General features: G+C 28.9%; 1 protein-coding gene across 1 annotated transcript; it reads right to left on the bottom strand.

Annotated features, from left to right (window-relative positions):
- Window positions 1–5: 5 nt before the first annotated feature.
- alph (alphabet) lies at window positions 6–20,527 on the bottom strand. Its single transcript, XM_065498115.1, has 6 exons — window positions 20,265–20,527; window positions 11,431–12,473; window positions 11,231–11,348; window positions 5,754–5,856; window positions 5,618–5,672; window positions 6–1,704 (listed from the first exon to the last, which is right to left on the bottom strand). The coding sequence occupies exons 2-6, from the start codon at window positions 12,241–12,243 to the stop codon at window positions 1,690–1,692; spliced, it is 1,104 nt and encodes a 367-aa protein (XP_065354187.1). The 5' UTR covers window positions 12,244–12,473; window positions 20,265–20,527; the 3' UTR covers window positions 6–1,689.
- Window positions 20,528–20,927: the final 400 nt, after the last annotated feature.

The raw sequence follows: 20,927 nt of genomic DNA, 5'->3' as shown, positions 1-20,927 counted from the left end.
AAGGATTTTCAACATTTACTACAAACTCGAGCATATATTTTTTTATAATCGATTTTTTACTTCTCCTTTTTTATAATTTACAAATAGGTTTTTTGTTTTTGTTTGTTTTTTTTTTGAATTTTTTTTCTTTAGCTTAGGTTTTGGAAAAAAGTGTAAAATTATTTTTCACCTTCAATTAAGTTTTTTCTCTTTCTATTTTGTAGGAATATAAGTTTGTGGTTTTAATAAGGCTTACAATTAATAGAAATCAATTAGAGTTGTTGAGGAAAACAGGAAAAGTTAAACCATTAAAAAGTGATAAAAAAAATAGTGGCGTATAAAAAAAAACATTTTTTTTTTAAATAATAAAAGTTGTATAGGTTTTACATATAAAACAAAAAACAATGAATTATTTTATTTAATACACAAAAAGAACTAGAGTCACGTTACAATAAAAAAGAAAAACAAAACATACATAAAATGAAAAAAAAAAACATAAAAATTATTTCAGATTTAAATAAAGAAAAGAAATAAATGGAACTCCTTTTTATGAACTAAAAATTAATTAATTTGTAATAATAATAATAATAATTAGTAGTAGTACGTTGATATTATAAAAATAAAAATAAAACTAACTCATACAAGACAAAAGTTTACTTTGGAAAAATAAACTGTGTCACTCATTTCAACAAGTTGCGGGTTGAGTTTGGAGCGTTAAAAAAATAGTTTTTAATGAAAATGTAAAGAAAAATAAAGTATAAAATTCAAGGAATCCCTGTGTGTGCTATAATATATAGTTGTTTTTAGTTCTTAGGTTTTTTTCTTTTTGTTTTTAAATATTGTGTTTGTTTCCCTTTTTTTAAATGTATGAATCCTAGATTTAACTTACAAGTACAGATTATAAATTGTGTTTTAGTTTTACTTTTTTTTATGTTTTTTAACTGTGTTTGTGTGAGTGTTTGGTGTTTTGGGGCGGGAAGGGGTATTTCTGCAATACACTCAACATTGTAGTAATGAGAACTTTTAAAAAACTTATAAAATTCCAAAGCTACCGAATTGAAAAATTACAATTATTTGTTAAATTGTTTTCTTTTCAAGAATAAAATTTTAATAAAATTTGGCATTCTCATACAATTGCCTTTGGTGTATTGCAATCAATGATGGTTGGGTTGGTTGGTAATTTGGTGTGTTTAATGTATTGATTGGTATTTTTTGTTTGTTTTTTTAAATATAAAAATAAAAAAAGAAGATTTAATTACTTGTAAAATAAAGAACGAAACTTAAAAACTTATTGTATTAAATAATTAATTAAGTTTAAGTATTGGTTTTTTCTTTTTGTTTAACTCCTTAACGTTAACAGCTGGCTGGCTAAAAAATAAAAACACAAAAATTATAATTAAAACTTAAACGACGATGACGAATTGTAAAAAAAATTTATAGTTTAGTTTAAATTATTAATTTGTATAGATTTTGTTTAGACTTTTTTGTTGTTGTTGTTGAGTGAATTTGTTGCTGATGAAGTTTAGAAACAGTTTTTTTTGTTGTTTTATGTAAAATATTGTAGGTTTTTGTTATGTTGTTGTTGTGGTATTTGGTTGTTGTTGACATTAGTTTTTTGTTTTTTTTTTTTGTTTGTATTTTTCTTATTTTTGTTTTGTTTTTTGTTTTAATTAAATTTGAACTTTATCAATTAAAATATTTAACCGGATTTCAATGTGATGCAGTCTGTAAATATAGAAAACACATACAATTGTTAAAACATTTCATAAGGATAGAAGTTAGTTAGTCTCATACATATTGTAGTTAAAACAGCAACTAATAAATAATAAGCCATATATTGTTTTTTTTTTTAAAATAGTTTAAGCAAATAATAATAATAAAGAGATTTTTATATTCAATTTCTTTGTATATTTCTTATTTTTTTTTTTTCAAAAACATGCCCACACCTCTATTTTTAAATTATTATAAAGTATATGGTTTTGTTTTAATAATTTCTTGTACAATTGAAAACAATTCATAAATAGAACTTAAAATAAAAAAATAATAATTTTCATATGTAATAAATAATATAAATACAGTTCAAATCACAAATTTTAATAAATAATCAAATTTGTTTAAACTTAAAACCGACATCTGGTAGTATGTATTAACAAATTCTGCACGAAATGATGATAGAAGAACAAACAAAATATGTTCTTTCATATTCTCTAGAGTATATTTTAAAAAAATTTTCTTCCAAATTTTTTAAAAACATTTTTTTTTAAATTTTTTTTTGAGAAAAAAATGTATGACAAAAAAAATTCGGGTTAAAAAATATTTTTCCCGATTTTGACCCATCGTTGCAATGGACTTTGAAATATCTATCATTAGATATCCATATTGTCTATATTAATGACTTAGTAATCCAGATATAGGTCAAAAATTGGTCAAAAATCGAGGTTGTCCCGGTTTTTTGCTCATATCTCCGTTATTTATGGACCGATTTTAAATAGCAAACTTCTCGAAAGCATGTCTGTCAGAATTATTGAAGATTTGGATCCCGAAGATATCTGGGGTCTTCAGAAAATTGATTTCAACAGACAGACGGACATGGCTTAATCGACTCCGCTATCTATAAGGATCCAGAATATATATATTTTATAGGGTCGGAAATGAAAAATGTAGAAATTACAAACGGAATGACAAACTTATATATACCCTTCTCACGAAGGTGAAGGGTATAAAAACAGAATTGTTGAATGCTAATGAAATCAAGTGTAGTTGTATCTCAACCCTTGAAGTTTGAATGTATGACTGGAATTCAACTTGTTTTACACTTGAATTTCAGCAAAAATGCTTACTGGGTACGATTTTTGTAAACTCTGCCCAATAACCATTTTTACTGGAACTAAAGTTGAAAGCAATTGTAATTCAAGCCTTGACTTATAGTCAAGCAATTGAATTACAGTTGTATTACACTTTATTTCAATAGCATTCTCCAGTAAAAAGGAAACATAAATTCAAGCTTTTTTTTTGTGTTTGAAAAATATTTAATTTTTTCAAATATTTTTTAAGTTTAAAATATAATTACATTTGCATTCAAGTCAAATTCCAAAGTGCTGAGTTTTTGGGACTGGTGCTATTTTCAATTTAAGAGTTGTATTATTATTTTCCCAGTGGCACACAATATTTGGGATAAGTTGTAATTTTTTTTTAGACTCAATTTCGAAAAATAGCAAATTTTGATTTAGAATTAAAAAATTCTAAAATTTATACAAATAGCGGAAAAATTAAAAGGCCAACAAACGGTTGTATTTAATCAACACCAAGATAAAGTAACGCACACAAATTCGACAGCCAAAAAGGGAATCAGTTTTATCTCAGAAACGGAAGTTGAGCTACAAAATTTAGTACAATTTTTTAGTTTTTTTAAAAAAAAAAGAGAAGTAACACTCAGACAATTAATATGCCTATATACGTTTGTATTACTTTCTTAGGAAAGGGGATAGAGTGTAGAAGAAAAGGTGGTGAAAGGAGGAGAAAAGCTTTTAATTGACAACTCTGCAATTGCGCGTTATGTTTGTTATTAGTGCAGGTTGAAGCGCCTCTGGTGGTGAGATGGCGCATTAATCAAGCCAACAACATTTATTTAGTTATTTTACTTCGGTAGCGTTTTAGTGTTATACCACCGAAGGAGGGCGCTGTAATAAATATTAGTTATTAGTAAACTAATAATTATTATAAACTGATGTTGTTGATTGGCAGTGGCTGGGAATCGAACCCAATTAAGCCACAGCACCCTCTAAACGGAATTTGAGCTACAAATTTAGTACAATTTTTTAGTTTAATATTTAGGGATATTTGTAGGATTATGCAGTTTGATCGGAATATAAGGACACGATCAATCAAACGATTTAAAGTACATCTACTACTTCCATGATTTATGAATCCATAAAGGACATAACGACAGACACCTGCAGCTTAAAATCTTTAGAACCTATTGTTGTCAAAAGTTCTTGCCCGCTTAAAAGAACTTTTGAATTTTCTTTGTGCTAAACTGATTATCTTCCGATCAGATATATATTCGTTTAAAATTTAACAAATTTAATTCATTCTTGTAGAGATTCGAACTGTAAATTTAAAAAAATAAGAATAAATAAACTTTTAACAAACTTTAAATGTACTAATTTTATGGTGTTTAATTGGAAACTGAAATGATGCGCATACAACAATAATATTTGTGACAGAAAACGATTTTGTAGAATTCTTGTTGATTAAACTTCTATAATGTGAAAATGCTCCACTCGTTTTGTAATTACTTTTGAACACCTAAGATAATAAATGATAAATAAATGATTTTTGCGACCTATAACCTTCAATATAGCGGAGACATTATGACGAAGTAGCTCCATGACAATTATCTACTCGCAAACATAATATCCGTTACATGGCTAAGTTTTCCTCAATTCTTTCGAGCTGTTTTGCTGGATGGTTTTACAATATTTCACATTCATATATGTATTGGTGTTCGGTAAATAAAAACAACATGATTTACTACGGTGTAAAATAGCAATTTCGCTAAAAGGTAATTTGACATTAATTTCAAATATTGCAGCTATTATTTAAAAAAAGATTGCTTAAACATTTTAAGAAAGTTACAATGATTTTTGTAACTTTCTTAAAAAAGTACCTTTTTAATAAGGTAACTTTTTTAAAAGTACTTTCTCAAAAACAGTAGTTTATTTAAAAAAGTATTTAGTTTATTTTAAAAAGTATTTAAAGAAAACTTTTGAAAATAATTTTAAAAAAAAGAAAAAAGTATATTTTTATAAATAAAAAAGTACTTTATAAAAAAGGGAAATTTATTAGTCCTTTTTGAAAAACTTTTGTAAACTATAATTTACAAAAGTGTTCTTTAAAAAATATATTTTTTTAATAAAAGGTTAGACCTATTGGATAGTAATTCAGACACAATTTTTCAACAAGATCGGTCAAACATGACATTTTGGCAATTAAACAATTTGACATTTTGGCCAAACATGTGATTTTTCTCATCCATGTAACTTATTACCTATTGTTCTTAGCAAAATGTGTCCCAAATAGTTTAGATAGCTATTTCTTCAATCTTTCGAAAAAATATTAAAAAAAAAATAAAAAATTTTAATATTTTTTTTTCCAAAATCAAAAACTTTTTTGACTTTTTTTTCAAAATGGGCCCTTTTTTAAAAAAAAAATTAAAGCTAAGATATTTCCTTGAGGACCACCTATTTGGTCGCTTAGTGGGATGCGAGTTTTGTCTATCAAAATAAATGTTTTGTAACTCAAAATATGAAATTTTTGATTTTTTTTGCAAAATCTAAAATTTTTTCCAAAATGGGACCCCTTTTTAAATTTTTTTTTTTACTCAAATGAAAGTTTAGGTCCATTCCTTTAAGAGCTTTTTGGTTTCTTAGTGGGATTACACAAATATTATGCCATAAATCATTTTCAGTTTCCATTAACAAAACAGCGGTAAATTATAACAACAAACCAAGCTAAAGCATTATTAATCTAAAATCTAAAAAGCAATAATAATAAATAATCAAATAATCAATTAAATAAATAAATATGTATGTATGTAAGTAAATAAAATTCAACAATTATAAAAATAATTGCGTACTTCACAGTTTTTTTCGGGGAAAATTTCTTTAAATATTCGCTCTATTAAATGATACCTAAAAGGAAATGGGAAATATTCAAAAATTAAAGTCATATTGAAAATGTAACAATGTTGGCAAAAAATAAATAAAACTTACTTTGACTGTAAACCGCCACCAGGTGGAAGACCCTCAATATTTCTATCTCTTAAAGCTACCAGTAATTCACAATAATTTAGGATCTCAAAACCTTCAATTTCCTCTGTAAGAAGAAAATAAAAAAGAAAATAAACGTAAAGATTAGTAAAAACATAAAACAAATATGTGTATAAAATAAACTATTGTATAATAATTTAACTACCTAAAAATAATTATTTTACACTTGTTGTTTGAATATTTAGAGCTCAAGCATTCATTATTTTATAAAAAAAAAACTATTCAAAACTATTTTAGTTTTTTTTTTAACATTACAAAAAAGAAATTGTGGTGTAGAAGAGAATATGTTGATTGGTTGCTTGTAAATGTTTTGGTGTGTTTACATTTGCACATGCTGATGGGTCTAATTGATAAATTATGTTTGAAAATAAAACTAATAAAATTAAAACAATTTATTACAATTGAATTATTGTTCAAGTGATTTGACAAAAAACAAAAATATTCAAAATTCATTTTAGTAAGTTCAGATTGATATAAAATAAATAGCCATAATTATTTAGATATAAAAATTATATAAACATACCTTATGCTCACACTTTTCATTTTAATTAATACGATTTTTTTATTTGGTCTGTTTTTTTTTTTTGGTTTTTTTTTACTGCCTGTTCCACTATGTCGAAAGAAAAATGAGTCCATAAAATTCTTTCCAATAGTTTTTATAAAAAAAAATTTCTTTCATTTTTCTTTCGACATCGTGAAACAGGTCATTAAGTAATTGTTGTGGTTTTCAAAACAGCTAAACAACTTTGAACATTAAAACGTAAAGAAAAATATGAATTTGAAAATACATTTGTTGAATAATGGAAAGAAAAACAAATGAAAATAATGCAAATGTATAAACATAATTCTGTTTTTTGAAATGTTTGATAATTGAAATGAGCTGAATAGAATATTTGAAAAATATTTATACAAAATTTGTATATTATTATTATAAATTGTTTTATTTACTAAATTAAATATTACAATTTAGATTTTGATTTAATCATTTCGAGTATTAAAACTAATGAGGAGACAGTTAAAGTAATTATCATCAATCATTATTATTTATTTTGCACTAAATTATTTTCTTTTTTTTGAATTTATGTTTAAATATACACATTTCATTACTGTGAGCATAAGGTTTTACAAAACTTTACATTTATTTATGTTTTATTATACAAAAAATAATGCACAAACTATGTAAGTTTTCAATTCATTATTATTATATTTTATAATAATTGTATAAAACTTATTATTATTATCTCTTGTTAATGGTAATGTTTTATTTATATTCATTTCATAAGTTCATTCTTTGGTTACTTTTTGATAATCATGGGTTTCTTTTAGTAGTCATTTTTCATAATGTCAATTATCATAATGTTTTATTTTTAATACATATTTTGTTTGTTTTAATTTCATTAATTTTTTATATCAATTCCATATTAAATTTAAGTTCTTAGCTAATTTGTTTTATGGTTGTATTGTAATTATATGTGAATGTACAAATGAATGTATGTATGTAAAGTTAAATGGTGTTATTAAATATTAGATTTTTGCGATTGCTTTTGTTTACGCTTATCTTTAAATTAGCCTTTATCTGTAACAATAATAATAGACAAACGTAATGTGTATATTTTTATTTAAAGTTGATTATAGCTAATATTTGTTTAGGTTGTTTTCTTTTTTTAGTTGATGAAGTCAAAAAAAAACATGATTATATTTATTAATTTGAAATTACTTCAAATGAATGAACTTTTTAAAACAATTAAACTGTTTGTTAATTAAAAACAATTATTCTACTAACTATTTTATCTACTCTATATTACTACATACTATTATTTATTTTATGGAAGTATTTTATCATTGTATATTCAGAAAAAATCTAGTTTTTAGAAAAATATTAAGGTAAATTTTGTACTAAATCTAATCTAATAAAATAAACGGAATGAACACCAATTAATTTGTGTTAACGGTTTTTGTTGTGTGAATTTTTTTTTCAAAATTAATATTAAATGAATTTTTAGAATTAAGATGAGTTCACATCTTAGTTTGTTGAAACATTTGACGAAAAAAGGGTTACCACGTAAAAATCTATATTTTTATCAATTTAACCAATATTTATTTCAATAAACAACGTAGTCTCCTTTGAGCTCTATGCCAAAGTTTCTCCAATTTTTTTATCCTTTCAAAAAAAAAAATAGAGTTTGGTCGAGGTCATCAAAATAGGTATTTAGTTGTGAGATGATTTAATTGTTGAAGTCAAATCTCTTCCCGCTGAGACAAACAATAAATAGTCACTCGGGTCTAAATCCGGAAAATAGGACAGAAGAGGGAGCATTTCGTAGCCTAATTTTGCCATGGAAACTGCACATGTGTGTACACTTTTGTGCACCCGATTGTGAGCAAACGCGGCAGCCATCTTGCAGAAAGCTTTCTCATACCCAAGTGATCATTCAAAATTGAAACCACAGAGTCATGTGAGATGCCTATGACTTCCATAATCTCTCGCACATTCAATATCCAATCGGTCAACACCAACTCAATTGGTTCCGGTAAACCACTTTTTTATACCCTTCACCATGAGTGCCAAGTTTGTCATTCCGTTTGTAATTTCTACATTTTTCATTTGCGACCCCACAAAGTATATATGTATATTCTGGATCGTTATATATAGCGGAATCGATATAGCCATGTCCATCTGTATGTTGAAATCAACTTTCCGTAGCCCCCAAATAACTCACATACATATGTACATAATTCATACACCAATATAACGGGAATTCTTCCGGCTCGGTTGCTATTTAAAATCGACTAAATCGGACCACAAATGGCTGAGATATAAGGAAAAAACAACCTCGATTTTTGGCCTATTTTTGATCTATATCTGGATTACTAAATCATTAATATAGACAATATGGATATCTAATGATAGATATTTGAAAGTCCATTGCAACGATGTATATAAGGCTATAGTAAGTTGGACCTACAATGGGTCAAAATCGGGAAAAATATTTTTTAACCCTATTTTTTTTTCACCAAAACTTTTTTTGTCAAATTCTTTTTCCAAAATATTTTTTTTAAAAATTAAATAAAAAAAATTTTATAAAAATGGAAAAAAATGTTTACCTATAAATGTATTTAAATTTTTTTAAAGTATAATTTGGTGAAGGATATATAAGATTCGGCACTGCCGAATATACATAGCTCTCTTACTTGTTACCATTGAAATTGATGGTGAAGAGTTCCCATAGTAATTATGTAGCTTATTAACCTTGATATGAGTGATGGTTTTTTTCCGAAAAAATAATGCTTAATGAGCAAATTCAATTTTTTTTTTCAATTTCTCCTCAAATCACGAGATGGTCTGATATTAATGGCTGTCAAACACAAACTAAATGACGCAGTTTGTTCAAATTTTGACAGGAGTCAACTGACAGATGCCTGTTGATAGGGGCAGTGTTGCCCTTTCAGTTATCCACCGCTTAATTGTCGATTAATTTTGTATTCTTTGTTGCAAGAATAAATCATAATATAGAAATTCCTTCCAGAACATTTTTCATTTGCGATCCCATAAAATATATATATATTCTGGATCGTTATAGATAGCGGAGTTAATATAGCAATATCCGCCTGTCTGTTGAAATCGACTTTCCGAAGCCTTACACACATGAGTATATCAGCTGTAGTCCAGCTCAGTTCGCTATTTAAAATCGAGAATATCGGCCCACAAATTTTTTTTAATATTTATCTTGCAAGTATACTATGGTGAAGGATATATAAGATTCGGCACAGTCGAATATAGCACGCACTCTTGTGTTTTTTTAATTAGTAATATTAGTCGTATTTTGTACAACAAAAACATAAACACTATTTTCAATTCTTTCATATTTGATAATAGATGACATTTATAAGAGCAAATTATCAAAAATGTTTATTGAATTACATGGAGATATCTCGTGTGTTTTAGTGTTTTTTAAAATATTATATTGAATATATACAGTGACTCACAGCTTATTTGATGCAGGTAAAATTATTTTAGAAAATCGAAAATTTGTCAATGTTCATTGAATTTATCTTACACATTTTTTATAAAATGTAATGATGTATGTCCTGTTATTTTGGTATTGGTATTTGGTATTTTAAGCAGAAAATTTTTTTTTCATTAATATTTTCTTCCTCAGCATTTTAACAGGGCATATATCATTACATTTTATAAAAAATTTGTTAGATAAATTGAACGAACATTGACAAATATTCGATTTTCTAAAATAATTTTACCTGCATCAAATAAGCTGTAAGTCACTGTATGTATATTGCACCTCTAGTACTAATATTCAGCTAATGTATATGGTTTTGTGCATTAGCAGTATTACTAGGTTAAAGATTCTTTTGAATGCCAGTCACATTAAGTTCCACACATTTTTTATAAAATTTAAATGGCTTTAAAAAAAATCTATTTTTCGAATATGAAAATCAGAAAATTATAAAAATGTTGTCTACTTAACTCGATTGATAATATCAGTTTAAACTTTAAGGCTGTCATATCTACTTAGCTAATAATTTTAAAATCTATTATTGTTTTTAACAACATTGGTTTCAGTTTTTCTACAATTCACATAAGTTTATCTATCTAATAGTAGTAAATTATTATTGTATTATTGTAATAAATTTGTTCCAACATGCACTAAACATTGAGTAATTTACTTGTAAGCCATGTTCTAATTAGTTTCACTAATATGATTAAAATCTCTAAGGAAATTAAGCTCTTAATTATAACAAAATGATATGAGTATTTTTTATTTTTTCAAAAATAGAAAAATAACAACTAAAAATAGTTTAACAAAAACAATTAATTCAATATTTCAATAACAATGATTTAGATCAATCTATCAATCAATCATGTTTAATAATATTATCTTTGGCAGTCATTTTACAAACAAAATTTACTTTCGCTTTCACTTTCTTATTTCCGTTTGAATAAACATTTAATATATGGCAAAAGTATAAAATTTGTGAGATAATAATACTGTATCGGGAGCTTCCTTATGTTTTTAAAGATAATTTTTTTGGTTTTAGTACTAACATTATGTTCGAATCGGAAGCTTATTATTTCGGTTATTCAGATTTGAGATTCTAAGTGGGAAAAAATTATATGATTTAAATTGAAAAACATTTTAGATCCATTATGTGGAGTCTGTCGATTTGGAATAAACCCTCGAGTTTTCAGACTAGCACAGAGGAATATAAGGAATTGTCTTTTAATTTCAGAAAACAACATATTTGACTAACGACCTATTTAACCTAAATAGTGTAGGATTAATGAGTTTTATATGAGCAAAATATAAGAGCAAACTGTTTGCCTGTCTGTTTGCATTGGCTATATCAAATATTAATGTTAAAAATGTATGTAATTCAATAACAAAATATACTTTTTAAACAACCTCTTGTAATTTTTTCAATTTCTTCCTCCAGCCGTATATCGGCTTCTAACGCTTCTTCGGTAGGTTTAGGTGCTCCAGGGAAAGCTATTATAATGATGCTCATATTATCTCGGCTGCCCTGTAAAACAAAACAAAAATATGCATGTATGTAGAAAGAAACAAATTAACTTTAAAATTATTTAATTTTTATGAAAACTTACCTTATGCAAACATGTGTCTACGACTTGGTTTGCTATGGTCACCAAATCATCGGTGATTTTCAGCCTCGAGTGTATAAAACTGCAGACGTCTTCGTTACTCATAACATCCCAGATGCCATCACAAGCTAAAACGAGAAACTCATCAGTGTCCTGACGACCTTGACAGAATATTTCCGGCTCTGGCGAAACCAATTGTTCACATTGTCCCTTTTCTTTGACATTTTTAAAATCGTAATCGCCCAAAGCTCTCGAAACCGCCAGAGTGCCATTGACACGTTTGATCATGACACTGCCGCCGGCATTACAAATACGTTCCTTTTCCACGGGCAACACGGGCTTGTGATCTTGAGTGGCAAAGACCGGGGTGCCTTGGCGACACAAAACTGCACGCGAATCACCACAATTTGCTATATACATCTGGGTGGGAGAAACGAATGCACAGACGGCTGTGGTGCCACCGCATTTCCCAGCATTTAAGTTGAGCTCGGGCAGCCTGCGCATCTCTTCGTCAATATGCAGGAAACCGGTGCGTATGCCTTTTACATGATCGCCGCTCTGGAACTCTGGTGTGTTGACAATACTATTTAACAGATGCTTGGCACAATGCTCTGATACTTTACAGCCGGCATGACCATCGAAGACAGCAAAAAATGACCAGTCATTTAGACTTTCGCCGAGACCAGTGCATGCATAGTAAGCATCTTCCATTTCACACCGCCAGCCCTGCATGGAGCTGACGCCGAAGTGTAATTTATTACCTTCGCCGCTGTCATTGTGTTTAGCAGTTTTAGGCTTATCCAGGAACCCGCCCATCACTTTTGTTCATGCTGTGTTTAGCAAGAGCGGGAATCAAATTATTTTCTTTCTTTTCTTGTTGTTGTGCTGTCGTTTTCCTGTATTATGTTTTGTTTAATATGAAATAACGTCGTGTTAATTTATGTGATAATGATGTTTAAGTTTAATTGTAATTTATCTTTATTTTTATTTGTTTGGAAATCCAATAAGAGGTAGATTGCGTAGAGATCAATAAAGTCGTTAAATATCTGAAATTAAATGAAATATAGGTGTTTAATATCAGGGTTGCAATTTTCTTGTCAATGCTTGATTATTAGCAGTAACCCACAATCATTCTTGAACCAATACATATTTTATTATGAGCTGCTGAACGCAACTGATTCGTTTGAAGCGACCATTGGCCGAAAAGCGCACACAATATGTGGCCAGACATGAAATTGTAATATTCCATCATGACAACACTCGGCCACATGTAACAATGACTGTTATAAAGTATTTAAAATAAAGTGGTTGAGAAGTTTTGCCTCACCCACTTTTTAGTTCAGACCTTGCCACCCTTGACTACTATTTGTTTCGATCGAAGCCGAACACTGTCTCTAGTATACGCTTTATGTTGACAAAAAGATGGGAAAAAGGTCATAGCTAACAATGGGCAATGCCACTTTTAGAACCATGTCTTTTTTCAAAATATTACCTCTAGCAAAAAATGGGGCAAGAACGGGCAGCTGGACATTTTTGCATTAGGTAAAGGAATAATCAAAGATCTTATTTTGAAATTATGTCAAATAAAGAAATTGATAGTTTTTTATTTTCCATCAAAGTTGGTAAATATCGATTTACCTGGACAAATACAAAGCAAACAATAAATAGATATATCAACGAATCAAAAATGATGACGATCCGTTATATAGTTTTCGATATATTGTATCTGAAAGCGGTCCAAATTACCTAAAACTGGTCTGTTTTTTGACAGCTGAAAATCAGTCAACTTTGAAGGGTTATATCTTCTGAACCAAAAATCTGATTGTAATAATAGTGGCATATTTGAAATCGTTGGACAATTTACTGTAATATTCACTTTTTCTATGGGCGCCACTTTGCGACGGTCCTACAAATGTTCTCCCATTTATACGAGTAGGACGGTTTTTTAGGAATAAGATGATAATTTCAGTTCACATAATTACCTACATTTTTATATATTATTTTGTGCAAATAAACACTGTTCTTTTTTAACAATATAAATATAAACAAAAACTAAAAGATTTCGGTCTAATTTTTTTTAGTTACAGGAAGAAAATACGTTAAGAATTGGAACATTCAATTATTTCCTCTTTTGTACAAATTCTGTGACAGACCTGAATAATTTAAAGTGGATGCGATAAATTTTCATTTTATTATTAATAATAAATGATTGTGAAATAACTTTGAAGATTCGAAAAACTGATTTCTTCAAATAGGTACCTACTTGAATCTTTCAAAAATTTCATTAACACATATTTATTAAAGAAAATAAGATGGTATGTAGTAACACTTGCTTGTTTTAGAAGCTATTAGTTCAATATTAATGTTTTGATTTGTCGTCTACATTTTATGAATGAATTTTCCATAATAAAAACACCAGTTGCGACTACAGCGAATAATAAAAACAACAATGAATTTGAAAAATCAATAATATTGACTCCGACGCAGACGCAAAATTCCAATACAACAAAAACATTAAATGCAAGCAATGATTATGAAGAGTTAAATAAATCTTTGAACATGACCAAAATATAAAATTAATAAACATTTGTAAAACAAACAACAGCAAATATGACTCAAACATTTTTCAAGTGTGAATAATAATAAAAATAAATTACATATTTTGATGTAATTACATTAACAAAAGAAGAAAATAATGAATATATCAAGGAACGTTCAATAACAAAAAAAAAAAAAAACTCACAACAATCAGCTGCTGCTGCCATAGAACAAAAATTTATGTGTAGACACCTTGGGCCACAAGGTTTATTTGGATATACATATATGAATACACTCAACCAGCATACATACAATAATTATCAAAATTCCAATTTTTCACAGCAATTGCTACTAAAGATTTCAAAACTACCTATAAACTTTTCACCTATTAACTAACAAAAGTTTAATAGGTACGAATTTAAAATAGGAGAACAAACACTCCGATTTGCAAAGAAAAACAAACACTCGGCAGACAGGCAGTCAGACACACTGAATGAGAGGAAGGATTATATCACAGGTTCCATCACATACACACACCGCATTGGTTAACAAATTTAAATTATCTTAATTTTAAATAATCACAAAAAAAATGTATTTATTTAGCCACAATCATCTACCTTTTCTACACTATTATTTACTAATTATTTCTTATAACTTTCTTTTAAAAACACTTAAATATTCTACATAAAATTCTTTATTTAAAAAGTAGTTTCTTCGATTTTGTTCTTGTTTCTTTTGATTTGCAAAAAAAAATAATAAAAATTCGAAAATCAAATTATTTGTACACAAGAAAAAACAGCGCAAAAATTTGGAAAGAGAGAGAGAGAAATTATTTATCTTACGTTTTTTTTTTTTTTCTTTTGCATTTTCCTCTTTTGATAATGTCAGTCACTGACTGTTGCCAGATGTGGGGATTTGTACCCAAATTGGTGATTTAAAGTTTAATTTGGTGACATTTCGTGGGGAGGAATTTGTGGGTTTTACCAAAATTTATTTTAATTAAATTCAAAATTTTAATTAATTCAAAACCGCAAGGAGCTTGGACATATAGTGGAATGAACCCTTTGAAATGTAAAGTAATGATTTTATTGAGAAATTTGGACGTGAAATTAAGAATAGTAGTCGATAAATAAAATTACACAATGTCTTGTGTAATTTTTGAGTCTAGGGCCAATTTTGGACTTCGTAATTAAGAATTATATTTAAGTTCAATTTAAATACGAACTTTCTCAGTGCTTTTATAAATGATATTTAAATATGGTAGTTTTTTAAGTTTCATAAACTACCATATGTTTTTAACTTTTGTTGTCTGTTTTTTACTATATTGTAGCGCTGTATTTTTTATGGCATCTAACAAAAACTTCACTTCTGATGCGGGGAAATTGGGTCTTCTTTTGTGCTTTTTCCTTTTTTTTATTGATTAATTATCTTTTTTTTGTTATTGGACAAAATTGATCAATTTTTGTTTTGGTTGAACAGCTATTTTATGCAAAACTATCGATAATTTTTTGATATTTAGTAGTGTTACCATACTTTTATCTTATTTAAATAAGAAAAATTATATAGCACTGAAAAACGCATCCTGTATTTAAATACCACTTAATTGTTTTTTCGGGTAAATGTTTCGGAATACTCATTATGAGATGTAAATTTCTATAAGACAGTTGAATATGGAAATCTTCATACGTTTTGCCTAGACATTTAAATACAGAGATGAGAATTTGTTTGAAGGACATAAACCTATGTATTATTGAAAATAATTTTGACTTTCATGATTTGACCGTTAATTCAAATTAATATACATATTATGAAATGTGTATATTTAGAACCAACTTTTCCAGATTTTAGTGTTTTTCAATACACTTTTTAAATTTAAAGCATTTCTAAAATAAAAAAAATTCCCAATGTTTTTAAATTGAAAGGAATTAAGGATTTTTGTATTTTTTTAAATATGAGAGAGTTTGTAGAAAATTTACAAGTAAAACCCGAGGAAAATAAGACCATCAAACTCAGGTCAGAGCTCAAAAAAGGGCGAACATCGGTATAATAAACACCTATAGATGTAACGATGTGATCCATTTGTTGCTTACTGTTCGATTTTATAAAGGTTTTATGTATTTTTTGGTTTGACGTTAGAAAAAAAAGATTGGAATTTTTTCCGAATACAATTTCATAGGATAGTTCAAACGCCGAAATTTTAAAAAACTCTTAATAATGTAAAGTGTTTGGTTTCAAAGTATATATAATACAATTTTTGTTTAGACGATGAAATTGTATTATGATACATAATATTCAGTGGTATTGATAGTATTTTTATTCGTAAGGATAACTTTAAACGAATAATAATAGTATATTAACATGCTATAATTATAAACTTCTGGCAGCTCATTTCTACATGTTTACGTTATATAAAAATTAAAAACAATCAATCAAAATTAATTGTACAGTTATTTCTGCATCCTTATATAGAGTTTTTTTGTGAATCACACCTTTTTGTTAGTCATGAAAATAAACTATACATATTTCAAAATTATATGCAATTTTTAAGCATTAGATTTTATCAGTGTTGCGTCATTGTTTTATTAAAGTGTTTGTTGTTTGAAATGATACTTGAAATTAGCGCCATCAATAAAATCGTCATTGTATGAAAATGCAACAGAGCAAAACAAATAAACCGCCAAAGTTTCATTTGTAAAGAGAGATAGAGAGAGATATATTAAATAAGAGTTGCCAGAAGACTTAAATACACCATTTCACATAAAAAAGGTAGAACGTATCTGGGTATAGCGCATTTACACCGATGCGAAATCTAGTACATTTGAATTGAAATCTTTGTCAAAATCTATACCGTTTACACCGCTGTTTTCTGACATTTAGCAAGATTTCATATAATAACGAAAACATCTGACTAACAAAACCCGCAGTAATTAAGTAAATTTTTAGTATTATAATTTATATTTTCATATGTTTCATAACCGGTGTATATGTATCACTTAACTTTTATTCATATTTGCATTCATTGAAAATATTTATCAAATACTCAAATTTTACCGCACTTTTTATATTATTTTATTTGTATCTGTCAAATTTTACTTCTACAGTGCTACATTTTTTAGTCCATTATTAAGAAATTCACGATTGCATCACTTGCTACTGAGTAGATTTGAGGAGATTTCCCTAAAATCTAGTCACAAGTAGATTTCATTTTGTATGGGAAATCTCGTCAAAATAACTAGATCTGGCTCGAAATCTCACATGTTCTAGATTTCGCTTCGGTGTAAATGCACTATTATTCTGAATTTCTGTTGTTTTAATACTATTTTGTGAATTTTTGTAATGGCAACTAGTTACCACATGCATTATTTTGTAATGAACGGTTTATTTTATTTACTAGAATAGGTACATACTTATTTTTATACAGGTCGGTAATGAACTTTTGCATTTAGAAAACGGGAGGTTAGTGGTTCGCCACCAGGCAAAGCCATTGAACTTTTATTCATATCACATTCATTTATATGTGGACTAAAAGCAACTTCAAAAGGGAATTAAGAAAAAACGACGTATTAAAAGTCATGGTGTAAATCGGCACTAAGTAAGTAAAGTTTTTTACCCCCAGTAGAATTCCCCACTAGGGATAAGTGGGCTGGATCCGATCAACTGTTTGATGGGTGCGCAGTTTTCACAGACGGTTCCAAAATGGATTCTGGTACGGGGGCCGGGGTATATTTGGTCGACCAAGACATCAAGCGCTCATATAGACTCTCTAACGAGTGTAGCGTCTTCCAGGCAGAGATCTTCGCGATCTGGAAAGCCACAGAGTTGATAGGGACACACATCAATAGGGGGTCTGCAGTGACAATATATGTAGACAGTCAGGCGGCACTGAAGGCCTTGGAATGTCATTTAGTACACTCCAACCTAGTAGAGGACTGTAGGAGAGCTCTGGAGGAGCTATTGACACACTACTCAGTGAGATTGTGTTGGGTGCCAGGGCACTGTGATATACAGGGTAACGAGGTAGCAGATGAACTTGCTAGACATGGTTCTAATTTGGACCATGACACTATGGAACGGGCTGTTAGACCACCCATTTGTCACTACTACAGGGTAATCTACGAAAGATTCCGGGACTGCACGAATCGATCCTGGTGCAGTAGACCAGATTGCAAAGTGTCCAGGGCCTTATGGCCAAGACTGAATGCGAACGCGACTGGGACACTGTTAGAGTTGGATAGGTACAATCTCAGGATTCTAGTAGGAGTGATAACCGGTCATTGCTCAATTGGAGCCTTTAAGGGAAAATGGGATACTGACACACAGGACTTCTGTAGAGTATGTGAGGATGCAGAGGAGATAGAGACAGTAGAGCACATTATGTGCAACTGCCCTATGCTACAGGGTCACAGACTTAAGTGGCTAGCAAATAGATTTCTGGATGAACTTGGTAATGTTGCTGGCTGCAAACTAAGCAACATACTAGGTTTCATTAAGGGAATAGGGTGGCTATTTAAGGGACGTTCTACGGCAGGTCCAAATCCGTAAAAAGACAAATCTTTCCTTTCTTTCTTCTTCTTTTTATCAGACGGAATTTTGGACTTCTTTTTTGCTTATTCTAATGCTATCATATTTATCTTTATCTATCTCTACCGAAGGGAATCACAATGGACCTCAAGGTCTCTGGGTGGAAGTACACTTAGTGTACACCCTTCTAAACCTAATCTAACCTAAGTAAAGTTTTTGATGGGTAATTTCATAAAACGTCTCCATATACGAATAACTTTGATAATTACGAGGTGAAACCGACAGAACAACGGAACTAATATGTTCATGGTTATATATATTAATCTTAAAAAAGGGGAATGAATACCTATTTATATTATTATAACACTTCACAAGGCATACATCAAGATCGACGAAATAGCTTGCATGTGGCGCATCCGAAAGGTCCATTTTCCATGACTTTAGCTAATAAATCAGAACGAATTTGACCGATAAGCATACCATGCATTCAATTCGCTCGGGGCCGTAGCACCCTCCTGATAAAAACTTATGTCGTTTGTATCATCCAATTCAGACCAAAAGAATTAGCTGATTGATGGTGATAGCCTGGCCAACGATGTTCTTAATATAATATGGACCGATGACGCCGACAGTCCAAAGTTCACACCAAATAGTGACTTTTTCATTGTATATATGCTCTTGAATGTGAATTGGTATCGTACGAAATAAGACAAATTTGTTTTTTGACGTACCCATTCATCCAGAAATGGACCACACCGCCATTATTATTATATTGTACCATTTGTACTCGCTTTTGTTCGCAATATCCTTCTATGGTGATTAGGCAAAATAAACAGAATTAATGACAGCCAATTCGTCAGATGTACATTCGCACAATATGGCCGCTATAAACTTTCGGAAGTCCCCATTTAAATAAAGCTCGTGTTTATACATATTATGTACATTTATACGTTTTGAGGTTGATATGAAATTCATTGATTAAGAATTAAGTTGGATCTTATTCAGTAAATGAAGAAATTGGAAATTTTAAATACCGTAATCAGTATAATAAATGGTAAGCTGGCAACACTAATGTTTTGTTATTTTGTGTAAGTGATGTAAATATATACAAACAATAAAAGTTACATGTAATAACAATATATTAATTTAATTGAACAATTTCTTAGAACGCATAAGATTAGAGATAGATACATATTTATTTGTTTAATACGAATGCTAATTTACTGAAAAGATTTTAAAACTTAATTACTTTTAAGTTACATGACTGACCCACATATAATATAAAACGCTCTATGGATAACACTGTTTTATAAGATTCTAAAATTAGAAAACAATATGACAACATCGTTGGCCAATAATTTGCATTGTTTTGCAAGGAATTTTCGTGTGGTCGGAAATTTTTCATATTTGAAACCAATGGAAATCGAAACGAAACAGCACAACAATCATGTACCCCAATAACAAAATGAAATGTTCACAACATAAACAAAATTTAAGAATGTGCCATAAAATTCCTTACGTCTGTCTGTCTGCTGCCTCTTTTTTCTATAAGCAAAACACAAAAAAAATACAGCGAAATTTTGTTTGGTTATGTTCAACTTTTGAAATGAAGGCAGACTTTTTCACACACACACAAAACAAATTAGAAACATCTTACCACACAACTATTTTTATTTTTTTTTAACAATTCTGATTTATATTATAAACAAATTCAATTACTTTAATGCTTGATCTTGTAGATTTTAGTTTTTTCTACTCCGGAGGAAAAATAAACTTGCCTTTTTTCAACAATAACTTTTTCTTCGCCCGTGTTTATTTATCGTTGTCGGTCGTCGGACACTTTGTAATTTTCATTTACACCCCGATAAACACTTGTTATTTTTCACATAAACACTGAATTTAACATTTGAGTAATACAATATTTCTATTGGCGTATGAATTTCCTTTAGAATTAACAATAATTGCTAATTTTTTCACACTTCTTTTTGTATTACAAAATAAATTAAAATGAATATTTTCTCGTCGTTGCCAACACGGTTGCTTAAAGAACGGACTAAATTTTAGTACTAATGCATCAGTGATAGCAACACTACATAATTTGTTAAAAAAAAACCGCTAGACTAAATTGTTGAATTCAGTGTTGCTAAAATTCTTATTAAATATTGCAAATTTTTATTGGAAAATACATAAATTAAGAGTGTAGAAACAGCTTGCATTTTAATATTTTTTTTGGTGTTGAAATATCACATAATTATTAGCACAACAAATTTAAAATTCTTGCTCTCTCTTAGTTAAGGAGTTATAGGAATTTAAAGTCGATATACATATGCACTAATACCCCGGTTTGCGTCGCTAATTGGGCCTAGAGAAACGCGACGCAAACCGAAACGAAGCACGATCTTCCATACATTTGTATTGATTTTCATTTAATTGGTTCCGAA

The sequence above is a fragment of the Calliphora vicina genome, chromosome 1 (assembly GCF_958450345.1).
Source record: "Calliphora vicina chromosome 1, idCalVici1.1, whole genome shotgun sequence".
NCBI lineage: Eukaryota > Metazoa > Arthropoda > Insecta > Diptera > Calliphoridae > Calliphora > Calliphora vicina.
The sequence above is the reverse complement of the archived record's forward strand: the minus strand, read 5'-3'. Positions and strand labels throughout refer to the sequence as shown.